This window comes from Eptesicus fuscus, chromosome 16 (genome assembly GCF_027574615.1).
Source record: "Eptesicus fuscus isolate TK198812 chromosome 16, DD_ASM_mEF_20220401, whole genome shotgun sequence".
NCBI lineage: Eukaryota > Metazoa > Chordata > Mammalia > Chiroptera > Vespertilionidae > Eptesicus > Eptesicus fuscus.
Window position 1 is genome coordinate 22445908 of NC_072488.1, and position 18718 is coordinate 22464625.

An 18718-nucleotide genomic window follows, 5' to 3' on the forward strand; every position below is an offset into this window, starting at 1 on the left:
AGAATATATATTTTTAAACAAGTTATTTTCCCCCACTGTAACATCCAGAATTGAGATCTACACACAGGGCCAGCTGGCAGTGGCATGCTGGGCCTGGCTGGCTACCCGCGTCTGCTCATTTACCTTGCCCTCCCTGGGGCGGGGGAATGGCAAAGCTGCATTTGTAGGTTATGCTCCAACTTCCACCCAGCCTTTCTTGGTCTGGAGCTTTTCAAGTGTTTATACTCACAACCCACACGTATAAGCTGCCCCGAAGCCCTCCTACTTGGATTTTCCGTTTAAAGTGAAGCCATGTTCGTGCCCTGCTCTGGTGGTTGACCAACTTATAGGGAATTCTTACTGAGCTGCCATGCACAAAGTAAGAAACATGAGCTGTGAGTCTGTCCAGGAAGGAACCCAGTGTTCCAGCCATGCACTAGGGAGCACCAGTGGCTTCCCCGGGAAAAGCAGTGTTTATTCCTGGGGGATGGAGTCTGGAAACAGAGGGCCTTAACCACGTTACCAGCGTCCCCTCAGCCTGGCCCAGGCAGCCTGCAGGAAGTACGGCTTGGGTCTGGGTTGAAGTCATAGCCGCTCTGTTTCCCTGGAAATGCCACTGCCCATGAGGAGCCCACAACCTCAATGCCCAGGCTTTGCCTTTCCCTCCAGTTGGGGTCACCTGCTTTTTCTGAGGGCCCCCAGGGAGCCTCCCACACCCTAGAGGCCTCATATTTTTCCATCGTTCTATGGGGCATCTTTTTCTCATTAATGTACTAACACTCAAGTATGTGCAGAGAATGAGGAAAAAGAGACCTTGTGTGGGACTTGGGATTTGTTCAAAGCCTGGGGAAACCTTTTTAGAGGGTGTATGTTTTTTATTCCTTTTATGAGAGATGCATGTTTCCCCCCCTCTGTGACTTGTTTAAAAGTAAAGTTTAATATGCTGCCAGAGAAATTGCTGGTTAATAACTTAATAAGCTATGTGCTAGGAATTATGGGAGAAAGTAGTATCCAAGAGAACTTTTATTATACAGTTTGGGGCTTGGAGGATATATAGCTTCAGTTATTATATAAAATGCTAACAGAAGTCCCCTTTCTTTTCAAACCTTACTTTCTTCCCAGGATTATAAAAAAGATAAATAAGTGAGGTGAATGAAAACTTCTAGAAGCTTCCTGAGAAGGTGAGAATTTTTTTTTAATCCTTACCCAAGGATATGTTTCCATTGCTTTGTAGAGAGAGACGAATTGGGGAGTAGGGGCAGAGAGAAACATCATGTGAAGGAGAAACATTGATCGGTTGCCTCCGGTACACGCCCCAACCGGGGATCAAACCTGCAACCTAGATATGTGCCCTGACTGGGAATTGAACCCACAACCTTTTAGTGTATGGGATGATGCTTCAACCAACTGAGCCACCCAGCCAGGGCAGAAGGTGAGAATTTCAAACAGCATAGTCAACAGAACTGTGCTAATGTGAACCTGGCAAAGTATACATTTGGACATTAGCCTTGGCCATAACAGTAATAATGATAATAACGTCAACTTCACTTTATTAAAAGTTTTATCTTAAAAAAAGATTCCTGTTTTATCTTTATAAGAAGAAAAATATTATTAAAGGGCATTATTATTCCCATTTTCACAAATCCACAAAGCAGCTCATACAGTTCAAGTGACCTACCCAAAATCAGGGCAACAACCAAGAATAGCATCAAGGCTTTCCAGACAAATTGTATCTGCGTGTCCCAAACACAATCAGATGAAAAGTGAGACGCTGTGCCAAACAAGTGTATTTTGGTTTGCAGCCTCATGCTCCAGTGTTATGTCCTGGTAGCCAGGCTGGTGAAGGGCAAGGCTCCGAGCACAGCTGCTTCTGTGAGGTCAACACAAAGGCCTATTTTCAACATGGCCGATTATGCTGATAAATACTTAATTATTTGACAATAGATATTTCCATGTCTAGCTCTTTTTATACTTTCATACCCATTACTCACTATGTCCCTCTCTGCCCTCATTTATTTCACACTGTCATTTTAGAACATTCCACTTTACAGATAAAAATTGGGTCCCCCACCCCGACCCCAAATTACAGGCCACACATCACTGGTTAAATAGCTGAGCCGGGACCAGAACCCTGACCTGCTAACCTTGAGTGTACTCTGCCTCTCCTCAACTTCAGAAGGTGCGTTCACAGGCTAGAGGCTTCCCACCCACTGAGTGCCTCTCCAAGTGACCCTCTCTGTAGTCACCCAGGAACAGAGGGCCTTGGGGTGATGAGGGTCCCTTCTGGTTCAGGGCTGGAGCCCTGGAAGAAGCTCCTGAAGTTGCGTGGGCCAGTCCTTTGGCCAAGGAAGTATGGGCATCACTAGCAGGAGGACAGCAGGCTTTGGAGGGTCTCTCTCAAAGCCACTCCCTTGGCCCATTCACATAACACCAGCCCATATGCCCGACAAGCCCTCCTGGAGGCAGCCTGAAGCCTGGCCATGCAGGGCAAATGTACCAAGGCTGAGTCAGCTCATAGGAGAGCGGGGAAGCAGGAGGCCAAATGAGGCCTAAAGAAGCCCTCCCGCCATGGCTGGGTGTTACCTGAAACCTGCACTCAAGAGTTACTAACTTCAGTTAAAGGTACTGTCTCCAAAAGACCACTACTGAAAAAACAATTGTATGACCCAGGAGAATGAATTTATTTACATATTAGGACTTAGTAACATGTTAGCATGATTTGTTGGTCAGATCAAGCAGCAGCCAGCCAGCTGAGAATGGCAAGGTCTAGAGCAGCGGTCGCCAACCGGTGGTCCGCGGACATTTTGGTGGTCCATGAGGTCTGAAAGGTCGGCGACCGCTGGTCTAGAGCATGAGTCTCTGCCCAAGGAGGGCAGCTCTGGAGAGAGGGCCTTGGGCAGCCCAAGGCATGGGTTGCAGTATTTTCTATGAGGATGATCAACCTGCATGGAGGAAGAAAGTGGATCAAGAGGCAATTTACATCCCTAACTTGGGCCATCTCCAGGGCCAGCCACATCTGACAAGTAGGAAGAAATCACCTGCCCCTTGTGTTTATTTCCTCATTTACAAATACTGGTTTGGATTAGATCCTTGTTTTGAAATAGGGAGTCAGAGTGCTACGCTTAGTCTCTTTTGGGACTACCAATGGCCCCCCTTCCAGCCTGCACCATATTTCTCATCTCTTCTATCTTCAATATCTTGAACTCCCCCTTAAGTTTCTGTTTGAAGAAAGGATTCCACTGATTAGATGAAGACATTCCCTTTCCTGCTATAAATTCTTGGTTCTATGGTCCTCTTAGCAATTTTGAGAGCATGTATCAAGCAGCATCTCTAGTCCCATTACCTGCCGTCCAGGTAGGCAACAGGGGTTTCCAGGTTTCCCTGTTAGGGACTTCTGTTGACCATTAGGAAGGGCTAAAATTTTTGTTGGTCATGGGAGAGGCTGGAAAATTTTAATACACTCCTCAGGGTATCTTATGTGTATGGAGATAGCAGCCTATTTGCCAGTGTTAGCCTGAGTTTATTGACTTCCTTTTAAGTCTTGGATCAAGTCCAAATTCCTCTGGCTGACATTTAAGGCCTGCCACAACCGGTCTCTTATCAGATCTTGTACTGCTTGCCAAAACACACCATGCTTGTCTCCTTCAACTCTGTCTCCTCACTGGCCCACAATATAGCACATGCATTCTCTACAGTATGACATCACACGTGTTGTCCACCATCTTGAAATGCTCTTTCACACCACTTTTGGTTTTTACAAATCACACCCATGCTCTAAGAACCATCTCAAACACTACCTACCCTAGCAAGCCTTCCCTGACTATCCAAGTCCACATTCTTAACTGAATTCTTATGCTTATTATATGTACTATGGAATTAGAACTTCTACAAGGACATCAATGTTGGTTGTTTCACATGGATAAGCTTTCTTTTCAACTAGTTTGGAACATAACTAAACTCTGATAATAGAGACTCCATTATATATGTCTAAAGTGATTCCCACAAGCTGAGCACTGTACTAAGATTCCTTCCTGGGGTACTTGGGCAATGAGACCAGCATAATTTATTTAGCAACATAGGTTGTAGACTGGTATAACCTCACTCATTCCCCAATCTAAGAAAAGTAATCTCATCTAACAGTTGAATCTCACCAAGCCTTTAAAGACTCCTTCCTCCTCCTAGAAGACTTCCTTGATATTCCAACCCCCACAAGCTGGCTCATGTAACATACTCTGGCCTCATGCCAGCATTTAACAAATTCTTACTTATTTACAGTAATTAAATCCATACTTGTCTTATGTACTCGGTTTTTGAAGTAGGGACAATATTCATCTCTATATTCCTGACTGTGCTTTGCCTTGTACTGTTTGTGAATATGAATTGCCTTGAATTAATTGGGAATGGCTCAATAAAGGTAACCAAGCTACTGATTTATCAAAAAGATGGAACATGTTACATGCTAAAGGAAAAACCTCCACTGTATTAGAGTTTTACATAATATTATGAAAATGTGTTGAAGACACTTCAAGCCTGTACTCCCTTAAAAGCTGGGCAATGACAACATTGCACGTATCTTCCAACAGCAATAGCCCAATAAGCCAAGAGCTACAAGTGGAGCAAATCAGGTAATTTCTGAACTAATTACCATCTCCAGGTTAGGTTTGCAGATTTCTATAGTCAAAAGTAGAAAGCATCAGCATTTGGGGACTGAATTCTTGATGTACAATGCATTAAAGGGTTATTTTTATTTCTTACTGCAGTGTAAAGAAAATTTGATCTTGGGCAACTTGCTTAAAGGCTCAGTTTAATATATTGACCACTTCTGACTGCTCTTAACCAACTAGTTTCCATAAGCTCAGCCTGTCAACAAGAAATACCTCATATATCCTCAAGATTCACTTCTTCTCAAACAGCTTATTCCTTCAAGACTTGACATATTTTTTATTTTTATTGATTTTTTTTTTTTTTTTTTTTGAGAGAGAGGTGTGATTCTGCCTGTGCCCATTGGAGATCGAAGATCAGACCTACAACCTGGATATGTGCCCTGACAGGGAATTGATTGACCAGGAATCGAAGCTGCCACCTCTTGGTGCATGGGATGATGCTTCAACCAATTGAGCCTCACGGGCCAGTGTGAGACTTGACATATTTTTAAAAGGACTATGTAATGAAAATGTTTTTCACCTTGTCCACTGGTTTGGGTTAAAATATGCTAACTTAATGTTTCTCTCTGCTTTTAAAAAATACAAACAGGATCTCATTCCGAGATATCATGACCTTAAACATTCCTGAGAAGTCTGAAAGGGAAGCAAACAAATGTCAACAAGCTTGGGTCTAATATACACCAACCTCATTTCTCTCATCATTCAAATATGCATGAGGCTCAAGGAGACTTTGAATGGGCTAAGTGTGACGATTAAAGAGGGGTCCTAATGCGAATCTCCCTCTCCAATAAAATCTGGAGGGGTTGAAAGAAAAGCAATTTTTAAAAGGGAGTGGAGGGGAATACTGGGAAAACTTTTATTTTGATAAAAAAGAAAAAGTAAAGAAGAAACAAACCAAAAGCAAAACCCAACCCCCAGCAATGCCTGGAAACTTGCTATGTAACTAACCATCCCTGTTCAGACTTGCTTCCCTTAAAGTATTGGCAGGGACCACAAATGATAGCCTTAAAATGCCACATGATCATCTGAATATTTTAACAATCCTTCTTGACTGGATTCATTTCAACGGCATGGGAGTAACAGCAACCTGCAGCTGTGGCAAAGAACAGAGGGCTCTATTTCGAGTGGAGGAGTTACGCTAGAGGGACTTTTCCTTTGGGAGGGGACCAGGCCAAGAGACACGAGGGATGTGGGAAGGGCTAAGGGACAGTGGGAAAATGGAATCAGACCTAAACCCCAGTATTTCTGCCTGGGAAGTGCAGTCTCTTGTGTGAATAAATCTGGTGGTTAGAAAATAAATGCTGTCTTCAGCTGTAAAGCAAAACAGAATCCTAAACCAGAACTTCTGCAGCTGGCCACAGACCCCCCTGGGGAAGAACTAGGATTGCCACACAAAAGCAAGCCCTAGCTTTGTCTCTATAAGCATTTTTTTCCATACACATTTAAATCCACAGGCCCTCAAGGGGCAGACCACTCAGCTTAGTGGGGATCAGTAAGTAAGATGGAAAATGGGGAGAACAGATGAGAGGATGGATGAGAGGATGGACAGGGAAGGACATGCAGAAGTGACTGGAAGTCTATGTACTGGAGCAATGAGGAGCTTATGGAGGGAGTATCAGTAACACTGAGGGGGAAGCTGTAGAGGAAATGAGATGGATCATATAGTTAATAATTCTTGCAAATAAGAACTAACTTGGGGTAACAAATCATTAGGTATAGTACGAAGATTAGGTCTTCAACAAACATTAGCTCCCTCCACCATCTCTTCCCCCGCATCAGCCCTGTTTTATTCAAAAACTTATTTCCCAAGGTTGCTTTCCTTGTAACCTTCGGAACTGTTCTTATAGTCCTGAGAGCCTGTTTTTCTCACCAGGATATCAGGCTGTTATTTTTCAAAATGATAAATACTTACCGCATGCCAACAAAGCACTGGTTCTACCCCAGGCACTGAGGCCACTGGGATGGCTGCCCAGACAAGGGAGTGTGAACTCCCTAGGAGAGCGCTAGGGTCATGTGGTCCCTCAATGCAGGTCATCCCAGGTGGATGGGAAAGAATTCTGGGATATCCCCTTCAGTAGCTCAGTCCTATCCTGTGGCTCCAAGCTCCACTCACAAGCCCTTGAGAATGAGGGTGTAAAGGTAGGGAATACTTCAAAGAGGGGGCTGAATGATCACAGTGCCTGGTACTCTGACCCTTGGCCCTCAAAATACATCCTGTGTCCCCAAACCAGCAGCACTGGAATCACCTGAAGCTTGTCAGAAATGCAGGGTCCCAGGCCCCATCCTAGATTGACTGAATGCGAGTCTTCATTTTAGGAGGTACCTAGGTGATTCATGTGCATAACACGGCCTGAGAAGCACTGCTCTAAAGAATGCTTAAGTTAACTGCCATTCAAAGCCTTGACATAAAAACACTGGACAGATGGAGGAAATGTGGCCCAATACAAAGAGCCCAACAAGGAGCAAGGAGCTAAGTCCTCAACAAATGCTTGTTGTTGTCAGGTACCTGTGTGAGACGGGCAGTTCCCCTGGCCTCTCTGGGCTGCCCTTTCCCATATGCACGGGGATGGGAGTAGACTACAGTAACCTTCAAGATTCTTTCAGTGCTAAAGTTCCAGGCCTATGATTCCATTTGACAAGACTCTATTTTGTTGCCCTTGCTACAATGAAGTGGTGGTTTAAATAAACACTTGTAGTATTTAATATGCTCAATAAGTATTGGTTGAATGAAGTGATGTAAGAATCATCTATTCTATTTAAGCATCACCTCAAAAAATGAAAATGGGCCATGAACTTCCAGGACAATCAACCACAACAGAGTATCAGATTTAAATGGGTATTTTTAAGAGCAATTGACATAACTTAGGTAACCAACCTCAGAAATCCACCCATATATGAAACAATAGTATGGCCCTCACACTGGCAAATCTGTGGAACTAAAGTTTTAATGGCTACATCTCCTGGGAAGCAGGCTAGAGAAACTGTCAATCCATCTTTCTCCAATGAATCATTGGTCTCAGAAGAAAAATACAAGTGCCCTCTAGCATGACTGCTATTTTACCCAATACTCATCCTTGACCCCCTCCCTCAGGGCGATGATAGACACAAGAATGCACAAGAAAACATCAGCAGTTCTCAATCTGACTGCATTTTAGAGTCTCCTGGATATTGGGCAACACCCTAAACCAAAAAAAATCAAAGGTCAGACCTGGCATCTGTAGGTTTAAAAACCTCTGGATGTCGGTAAAAATAGACTTATATTAACTTCTCTTCTACATTTTATACTTGACCAATTTTCTATGATAAGCATATACAACACTGACAATCAAGAAATAAAAGGTAAGAAAATAAAAAAAAGAAAAGATTTAGTAGGACATGTCTTTCTTCCTGTTCATCACATCATCCATTGTATAGTCTGGTAGTCCATTTAGTTCACCACATTTATTAAAATAAAGCACACCCACACTTATTTTTTTTTCTTCTTTTTATAACTGAAGGAAACACTAGATAACCAAATTGACATCTAAAAAATGTTAAGCCCAATATAATAGTAATTTTCTCAAAGTAAATAAATCTTTTCTCCTCTTAGTCCTGCTTGTCAGGGCTTTTATTATTGTTGTTGTTGTTGTTATTAATCCTCACCTGGGATATTTTTTCCATTGCTTTTATAGAGTGGAAGGGAGGGAGGGAGGATGGGAAGAGAGAGAGAGAGAGAGAGAGAGAAGAGAGAGAGAGAGAGAGAGGAAGAGAGAGAGATGTGAGACACATTGATTGGTTGTCTCCTGTATGCATCCTGTAACTCAAGTATGTGCCCTTTGGTGCCTGGGTTGATGCCTAACCACTGAGTACACCAGCCAGGGTTTGACAAGACTTTAAAAAAGTCCTTCCTATTCAGGCAGAGCCTATGATCCAGCTGGGACAGTGGAGCTGGAGCCTGCGAACAGCCAGGGTGGCAGACGGGCCGTGATCTGGGACTGTGCTGACTCCTCTTCTGGGACACCCACAGCCAGCTTCTCTGGGACAGCGGCTGACCCCTATTCTCACTGTTTCTGATCTGGACCAGCTTAGTTTTCCTCCAATAGATGGTAAACTGCCTTCACACCATGAGAGAGACAGTAAACTGGATTGAGGAGGGAGGAAAGGAGGAAAAAGGGGAAGAAAGGGACTTGCAGGATTAATGAGCTGATTTCTATAAAGACTTTGACATCTTGGAATGAAAAGCGGCCTGTAAGAGCAGAAGCCCAGTCCTCCGCTCAGGCCATGTTGCCAGCTGGCCATTCATCACCCCAAATTCCCCAACAACTCCATGGCTATTGCTTAATCACCTCATATAAATCCCTATTAATCTTGCAAAGTCAAAACAGAAATATATGACAAAAGTCTTTATTTTATGTGCCCCAATTTCAGGGTCAAAATTTTAAAAACTGAATTGGTTATCCAATGGCTCCAATGAACTTACAAACACACACTCTTCTTTCGGCATAAAAAGACAAATAAATGGCATCCTTGCTAATGTTTTTGTACTTACTGGACTGAATGAACTCAGGCTGATGATCAAATAGAGGGGGAAAAAAGGTGTTGGTGCTAAAATTTAAACCAACTTTTTTTCCTCAATAACATTAATGTTTCATAGTTTATATCAAAAGATACAGAAAGTCCTTAGGAGGCACAAAGGAACATTGATTCCTCTTTCATGGGTAAACTGTGAGGGACATAAAGGAGCCTCTTCAGCAGAGAAAGCTGGAATACTGTGCACTGTAACGTCTTCCCCAGGAAAGGCAGGTGAGAATGTGAAGACAGGGTTGGCTTTGAGAAGGGCCCTCTAGGCCCCAGAGCTCATGTGAGCAAGGAGCTATAAGTGCAGACAGACACCTCCTGTAGCAACACTCTCAAGAGGACCTCAGGGACAGGGCACGCGTGTGATAGACTGAGGCTTCATCACTTATATCCTGTTCTATACTTTCTTATGCAGGAACCTCAAGGTTGCTGTGACAATGGTGTGAATAATACAGAAAAACTGATCCATGCCTTTGGAATGCATTGTGTTCTGGCAATGTGTTTTCCTCCCAAACGTTATTTTAGGCCCCGAACACATGCTGGTTAATATGGTAAAAGTGTGTTGGGTAGTAAGAGGAAGGCTGGTGTTAGGAACCATCTACAGACCACCCACAAAGTGTAAAGTTCACACTTGGATAATAAAGTGTTGACTGTACTGGAAACATAATAAGTGGCTTTCCTGGACTCTCAGCAAGGAAGGTGGAAACCCAGTGAATTGCAGTGATTCATGCCTTTGTTTTCTAGGGCTGGAAAATCATGGAGAAAAATCAGAGAAGATGGGTGGGGGTGACGATGATGAAAAGCCTGATTAGAAAACTGCAATGGAATCACAGGGAAGGGTAAAGGAGGCCAGAATGGCTTCTCCAGCTTTGTCATCCATCTTCAGGCATTGCACAACATGAAGGTCCATTCAGATGGCTGGCCTGCTACTCTGTCTCCTTCTTCCTATCCAAACAGAAGGAACTGGCCCATCAAGCCAGTGAATGAAGAACTTCTATGAAACCCATGAAAGGGTAGCAAGCTAAGGGGGCAGAAACTCCTTCCTCAGCGAACTTTAAGAACAGGAGATTCAGTATTGTCTTGGGACAGTCAGGCTGGAAGCAGGGGTTTCAATAGCATGGTTTCTGGAGAGCCCTGACTTCCTAATAACCTAGAAATAATAGCTGGAGGGTCTGGCCTATGAATTGGTAAACACAGAAGAGCACAAATGTAATCAACAGTTCCTTGTTCTGAAAAAAGCATCTGGGGGAAGTTGTCTAGAAGCCACACAGAAGTCAAACGATACTAGGCCCATGGAAGTGGTTTATGGTGCATCAACTCCTACTCTTTTTTAAAATACGCTTTTATTGATTTCAGAGAGAGGAAGAAAGAGGGAGAGAGAGATAGAAACATTGATGATGAGAGAGAATCATCAATCAGCTGCCTCCTGCATGCCCCCTATTGGGGATAAAGCCCGCAACCCGGTCATGTGCCCTTGACTGGAATGGAGTCCGCAGGCCAATGCTCTATCCACTGAGCCAACCCAGCTAGGGCCATCAACTCCTACTCTTTAAATAAAAGAGAGAGAGGAAAAAAATTGGACTAAAAATGAGAGGTTAACTATCACTTTATTGGCATTTCAGACACTAAAGAATTTGCCCATCAATATCCCTGTCCAAAGCTGTAGGTGCTTAGAAAAATATGGAGACTCACATCCATACATGGAGAAATCCTTCACTGGTTCCCTTTCACTAAAGGTTTCCTTTAGAATTTTTTAATGTGTGGTTCAAGTATTTCTTCAGCTACCTTTCCTTTCTTTTTTGTTTTTTAAGGATATGTTTTTATTGATTTTAGAGAGAGGAAGGGAGAGGGAGAGAAACATCGATGTGACAGAGAAACATCAACTGGTTACCCCAACTGGGGATTGCATCTACAACCTGGGTATGTGCCCCGACTTGGGAACTGAACCCACAACCTTTTGGTGTATGAGACAATGCTTCAACCAGCTGAGCCACTCTGGCCAGGGCTCTTCAGCTTCATTTTCTGCCACATGTACCTTATACTTAAACCAGAAGAGTTCTTCACACTCACTCTGCCACTTTATACTGCCATGTCTTTGCCTAAGACATTACCTGAGCCTAGAATGCCCCACCCCGCCCTCCTTGCCCTGGCCACTTAGCAAAATTCCTCTCATCTCATGAAGGGTGCAATGCTGGGTCTCCCCTGCCCCTCCTTTGGGCTACTTCTGTACTTGCTACATACATTTATTATCACACTTACCATATGGGATGAAAATTATTTATTTACACATCTTTTCATCTCCTGGTTGTGAGCTCCTTGAAGCCAGGACTAGTTCTTCTAAATCTGCATCCCTACCTCTCCTAACACAAAGGTTAGTGTGTAGTCTGTGCTCAACAGTACTTTGTTGGATTACACTGAATTGCAGGCCTCATACTACCCATCACTTGCTTTGCCATATAAGGTGGGAAGCCCAACAAAAGTGAACAAAAGCATATTTTTAAAAAAATTAAAAAAGAGGCTGTTATGTTAGGCAACCAACATATAGACTCTTAATCAAACACAACATACGTAGCATGGGATGTGGTAGCATGTGGTCTTCCACTAGACTGCCTCTGCTGGAACTTACAGAGGACACACCGGGGTCCTCGCAACATCACTGTCCAACATTGATTTGAACACAGTGTTACAGAGAGGATTTCCTATGAAGTAAACGAGATATTCTTTCACTCCGTTTTTCACACAGAAAAATGTGAACATTCTAGAACAAACTAATGGCCAGGAGGAAGAACAAAATGTATCTACTCTTCTTTGCCTTGCTTATTCAAGCTATTCTACTTACTACTTAAAAAGGCAATGCACATCTCTTCTTATTCACGCCCATCTATCCCCCAGTGTCTGCTCAAGTCTTACATCAATCTCTACTCTCTGAGTTGCTACGGCACCTAAGAGTTTGTACCCCACGATTTCATCAATTACTGCCTTTCATTGTTATACTATCTAACACAGGGTTGGGCACATAGCAGGTATTAATAAAAATAAGCTGATTGGTGGAGAGATAAAAAGCCATATTACATGCCCCCCAGCCACACAGCAGCTTTAGAAAAATTGTCAAGAAAATATTTTTCTTTCTTCACCACAACCCAAAGTTCTAAAAAGATAAATACTCTAATAAGTTTAGAAAACTCATGCCAATGACGTTTAAAACTCCCACAACTAGAAACAGCAATTCTCCAATGTATTCCTAACCCCTGATAACTCCTTGCTCATGAGGGGTTGTAACATACCTCTTGGCCAGCCAGAGTTTGGCTGTGGTACAAACAGCAACATCAGCCAGCTCCTGCTGAAAGTGCGCATTCATTCTGTGTTTGGAGTCTGAGAAGGCTTGTAACAAATGAAAAACCTAAACCAAAAGAGAGAAAAAGCAATGTCTGCTGTGAAAATATATTTTTTCTAAATGCAAGTTCCTCCCTTTTAGGTTTCCTCCAAATATTCCCTCAAAGAAAACAGACACCTGCAGAATGTGGCTCTGGTCTCTGCAAAAAGCTTGTTGGTTTTGGAGGATTTAGCAAGTGGCAAGGAACCCACGTACCTGTGCTTTGAGTTCCATACATGATTCCAAAGAAAGGTGAGCAGACAATCATTTGATATGAGAGCTTATTAGTTACAAACAACCCATAAGTTGATTTTAGCAAAGAAATGCAAACATCTTTCTCTATGTTAGCAGTCACTCATAAAAAACGTACCTCTTAAAGCCTAAGTCTGAGAATCTAACTGGTTTACATGTCTGGGTTTATCGGAACAGACTTGGCTAAAGAAACAGGCCACAAGGACGCTTGCCTTTGCAAACACTCCACAGCGACGTCTGTAAACTATTCAGATTTTTTTAGCAGATCTTTGCTGAGATGTCAGGAGTGGAGGCAGCAAGGCAGACAGACCCCACTTTCTCACTCTTACATGAGATTATATATTAGAATTAAGCAGAGAAAGACATATCCTGTTCTATTTCTAGATGCCTATATTTAGGACAAAGGCCACAGTTCCAGCAGACACAAGACATGGGGCACGTGCAAGTGTGCATGCCCACCTATGTGTGTCATGGATTCACGCTCCGATATGACATCAACGAGGCCTTTGTGAGGAGTACAAACCTGCAGAAGAGAAAGAAAGTGGACAAGGGCTTGGATGAGATCCTCTGACCTTGCCCAGTGCCAAGGAGAAAGACGCATGTCAGAGAAATCCTTCAGTTGCCCTTATCTTAATCAAGGAGGAGGTGGGTGAGCAAAGCAAGTGCAGATAAACACATGAAGAACTTTGAAAGGCTATTTTAAAACTCAGTTTGTTTTCTTTCCCTACTGTATCCTTCACCAGAGCTGCAGAGATTCTTTCTCAGCAATAAGATTCAAGTTTTTCTTTTTCTCTCATGTCAACGAGGGGCATAAATTGAGAGTTATATATGGAATGGAGTAGAGAAAAGCAAGGGGCCAAGATAAAAGAGACCTAGAGTCATCAGACCCTAAACAAGTAGGAGTTGGCAGGTTTTCTGGGGTCAGACATCTGTAATTACCAACAACAAGTATATACTGACCACCTTTTGTTTAGAGAAAAAATAAATTGTGATGAATTTACGGTATGTGCCCTGGACCGTGTGGCTCAGTTGGTTGGGTGTCATTCTATGCACCAAGAGGTTGCTGGTTCGATCCCCGGTAGGGAGCATGCAGGAGGCAGCCAATTGATGTCCCCCGTTTCACATCGACATTTCTCTCTCTCCTCCCTTCCTCTCTCTCTAAAAATCAATAAAAAATATTTTTAAAAAATTATGTAACCACTATTTTTTTTCTAAACAGAAGTAACTGGACAGGAGAATGCACACATGTCCTAATGGAAACTGAAAATGCTTTCTCTAATAATGGGCCTGTTATTTCAGAAGCAACAGATCGAATATCACTGCTTCACCACACCCCCATGGGGACCCAAACCACCCGTCCTGAAGTCTGGAGAAATGGGTCTGGCTGGGGCTTCTGTTCTTATGTGGTGACTGCCAGAGTGAAAAAAATACCTTCCTCTGCCTGAATCCCACCAGCCTGAAAGACTTGGCAACATCACTGGGCCTCGCTTTACTTTTCTCCACAGCTGCACAGACCCAACCACCATGGCTTTTCATGGTGTCACAGGATCGTAATTAATCAGCAGACACCAGCAAAATACATGACTGTGGAACTTACTGGTAAAGAAAGCTGTGAGATTTTCAAATGCCTCTCATTTAGAAGCAATCGCTTCAAAAATAACTCCTGATGGATGTTTAAACTTAGTCCTATATTTGCTCACCTTACTTGGCAAAAACAAGGCTGTTTTTGAAACGCTTGGTAGCTCTAGTTTATGAAAATCAGCCTAGCAGGTCCATCAATTCTGTCACCGTGGGTACACACCACACAATTGTGATCCTGGTCATTCACCAGGAACGGAGAACTCGGAGTGTGGTCGAGCCCAGGCTTGGGATAACTTGGAAAGTGCCTATAATACAGGGCTGCCCTGCACCAAACGTGGAGAACCCCAAGCTGCCGGAACTGAGACTGATGACTAACTGAACGCACATGAGAGCTGCGAGCAGTCGAGTAGTCACTTTCCGTGTCCCCAATTTGCAATGGGACTCAAACATTCCGGCCACAGATATTTATTAAAGAGCTATCACCACTATGGACTGTCCTGGGAGTCACAGCAGAGAATAGAGTCCCTGCTCCCCTACAGCTCACATTCTAGTCCTGGATAAACGGAGAATCAACAGCTTCCTGACTCTGCCTGGCGGGGAGATACAGCCGCCGCCACTTCCTCTGCTTCCTGACCTCAGCCTGTACCAAGTCCAGGCACAGCAGGAGTTCAACAACCATTTGCTGAACTGATGTCAGTATCTGGTGCCTCTTCCGATACTAACTCTGCCTTTAGGACACAAGCTCATGGGTTTGGAGCTGCAGTATGTGCCCCCCCCACCCCACCCCCGCCTTCGTGGGAGTGGAGACACTGAGCTGAGTAACTGGCACTCCAGTGGATTTCTGATCTAGTGGGGAAGGCAGGAGGCTAGATTAGTGGTAAGAATGCAGCCCTAGGGGGGGAAAATGGGTGCAACACACACTTTGGAGCCAGGTGGACACGGGCGTCAACCTAGTTACTATTAGGGCTTTGGGCAACTCACAGAAACAGATTAATATCGATAATAACATCTATATTATAGGATTATAGAGGGATTTAAAAGAATATATAGTATTTGGCACACACTAGGCACCTGAAAAAAAAAAAAAAGTTACTTCTCTTCCTTTTTCTGTCTGCTCCCTTCTTCCCAGCCCCCATTCCTGAAATAAACAGTCAGAGAAGGCTTTGTAGAAAGTGACATTCATATTTGGCCTTGAAAAAAATCTTGCCAGAATTGGGAGAATAATGTACAAACAGAGAAATGTGAATTATAAAAACATTTTTTTAAGGGTCTTAAAATATTGGTATTCCCAACAAAAAGAGTAAGCCTTACTATAAACTATGGACTTTAGTTAATGAAAATGTATTAACTGTAACAAACTTGCCCTCTAATGCAAAATATTAATAGTAGGAGAAAACTTGGGAGAGGGGACTGGGAGGACCTGCTCAGTTTTTCTGTAAACCTAAAATTGTTCTAAAAAGAGCTATTAGTTAAAAATACTGGGACTGCTCAGGGGACAGCATGTAGCTGTGCGTGACGAAAGCACAGCCAGGGTGTGTGTGGAGGGTGGGAGGAGACAGAGCTGGAGACAGATCTTAAATGCAACATCAAGGAATGTGTGTTCTGTTCTTAATAGCTTTTAAGTGATCAGATCTGTAACTTGGGGAGCAAAAGGCCAGGGCGGTGTAGAGGCTGGATTAATGGGCAACATGACCAACACTACTGCAATAGTCCAGTCAGAAGGTGGTGAGGGGGTGAAACCAGAGGCTGAAAACCAAGAGCTTTTGGACAAGAAAATGGCTGCAGATGTTTTATTTGATCTGCACGATATTTTTAAACTATCTTTTATGAACTGGGAGATTTCACATCAAAATCATCCTGAGTCCCAATTTCATTTGAAAAATCAAAACATCTGCCATCTTGGGGCCACACTCCCACAGAGCCATTGGGCCTGGGCTGAGGAGCAGCAGCTGGCCCCTTTGACAGAAATGCATGCTCAGGGTCCCCACTGTCCCCTCTACTGACCAGTACCCAGGTCGCTTGGGTGGAGTGTCAAGGTCCTTTATCACTTATCTCATGCTCTCCTCCCATCCCACTTATGTAGAATCAAGAGGAAATGCAATATTTACTGAACCCAAATCTCCATCCAAAGTTTGAAGACAAAAGATGCATCAAGAGGGCTGCATGTTTATATCCACCCCCCTTCATTCACTTACTTGCCTGAAACAGACAGGACTGAATTTGTGACACCCCAATCTAAACAATAGCAGCAGTGGAACGAAGAGAAAAGGATACATTTGAGAGACTTTGGAGGCTAAGAGGCAGGACTTGGCAACTGCTCTAGACATCGAGTTGAGAGTCAAGAAAGAGACTCTTAACTCAGGCAGCTGGTGCTGGAGGCCCACCCTTCAAGACAGGGATCACAAGAGCACATGTAGCCGTTTTGGGAATGAGGAAGGAGGTTTAATGAGTTTGGTTAGGAATGTCCAGTGATAACTGCTCTAAGGAAGTCAGTACATTGTACAAACCAGGAAGTCTTCTGAGAGGGGAGAGGCGCTCTATTAATACTAGGTGTACCGGTTAATAATGTGGATTTTTTTCAATAGATGGAGTTACACATATGTTGGTATATATGCGATTTGATATGTATGCTATTTTGTTGTATTGACAACAAGCTTCAAAACTTCTTATGTCGAATTTGCTGAAGGTGTTAACATCATAGATATTTTTACACTTAAAAATGTCGAATTTCGTGCCAAAAAATGAGCATTTGTGGGGGGTTATAATTCAGTATTTTGAAGAAAAGTGCTGCTGAATACTTCGGGAAGCTTATGGTGAACATGCTCTATCTCAAGATACTTGTGAACGCTGGTTTAAACACTTTAAAAGTGATGATTTCGATGTGAAAGACAAAGTCCAGGTCAACCGAAAAAGTTTGAAGACCAACAATTACAAGCATGATTGGATGAAGATGCGTGTCAAACTCAAAAACAACTTGCGGAAAGATTAAACGTTGCTCAGCAAACAATTTCCGATTGTTTACAAGCAATGGGAAAGATTTTAAAGGAAGGAAAATGGGTGCCACATCAAATGGAAAACCGAAAAGTCATCAGTAAAATGTTGCTTCAACGGCACAAAAGAAAGTCTTTTTTGCATCGGATTGTGACTGGCGATGAAAAGTGGATTTATTTTGAGAATCCCAAATGCACCAAATCATGGGTTGATCCAGGTCAACCATCAACATCGACTACAAGGCCAAATCACTTCGGAAAGAAGACAATGCTCTGCGTTTGGTGGGATCAGGAAAGTGTGGTGTATTATGAGCTTCTAAAACCAGGTGAAACCGTTAATACTGATCCCTACCGACAACAAATAATCAATTCTAATCACGCTTTGATCGTGAAACGACCAGAATGTGCCAGAAGACACGGCAAAGTAATTTTGCTTCATGATGACGCACCACCACACACTTCAAAACCAGTTAAAGACACGTTAAAAGATCTTGCCTGGCAAGTATTAACCCAACTGCCGTATTCACAGACCTTGCTCCTTCAGATTACCACTCGTTCCGATCGATGGCACACGCACTTTCTGAGCAGCACTTCAAAACGTACGAAGAAGTGGAAAATTGGGTCTCTGAATGGTCTGCCTCAAAACAAGGGAAGTTCTACTGGGACGGTATCCACAAATTACCTGAAAGATGGGGAAATGTGTAGCTAGCGATGGACATTACTTTGAATAAAGCACTTTTGATGATTCTCTTGAAATGATCGTGTTTTCTTTCATTACAAAATTCGCCATTAATAACCGGTACACCTACTTATCGCACGGGGACAAGCAGGGCAGCTGTTTACCTCTAGCTATGGGAGGCCCTTTAGAAAAGCTGAGTGGATTTGGAGGCGTCTTCGGCAAAAGAAACAGGAGAAAGTGGTGTTGACTTAAGACAGTTGTGATTCAGTCAGAAAGAGACCAAAAGCACACAGCAAGCAACTGAGTGCGGACCAAACAGCATCACCAGGGCTATCACAGGCTGGGACCATCACAGGCTGGGACCATCACAGGCTGGGACCACCACAGGCTGGGACCATCACAGGCTGGGACCATCACAGGCTGGGGACCATCACAGGCTGGGACCACCACAGGCTGGGACTATCAGGCTGGGGACCATCACAGGCTGGGACCATCACAGGCTGGGACCATCACAGGTTCAGGACTATCACGCTGGGACTGCCGAGAGATGAGGCGATCGTCCCTGCCCTGACAAGGAAGGGGCTAGATTTCTGGCCCCTGAGATGCATGTCTAAATGAAACTCTGGGAGGATCTAAGAAAAGT

The 18718-nt window shown here is 43.5% G+C and overlaps 1 protein-coding gene across 1 annotated transcript in view; it reads right to left on the bottom strand.

Moving 5' to 3' along the window:
* THADA (THADA armadillo repeat containing) overlaps positions 1–18718 on the bottom strand; it is a 293480-nt gene that overhangs the window by 78292 nt on the left and 196470 nt on the right. The window contains exon 29 of the mRNA XM_028140017.2: positions 12485–12600. Within this exon, the coding sequence (XP_027995818.2) occupies positions 12485–12600 (116 nt within the window). The remainder of the gene's footprint in view (positions 1–12484; positions 12601–18718) is intronic.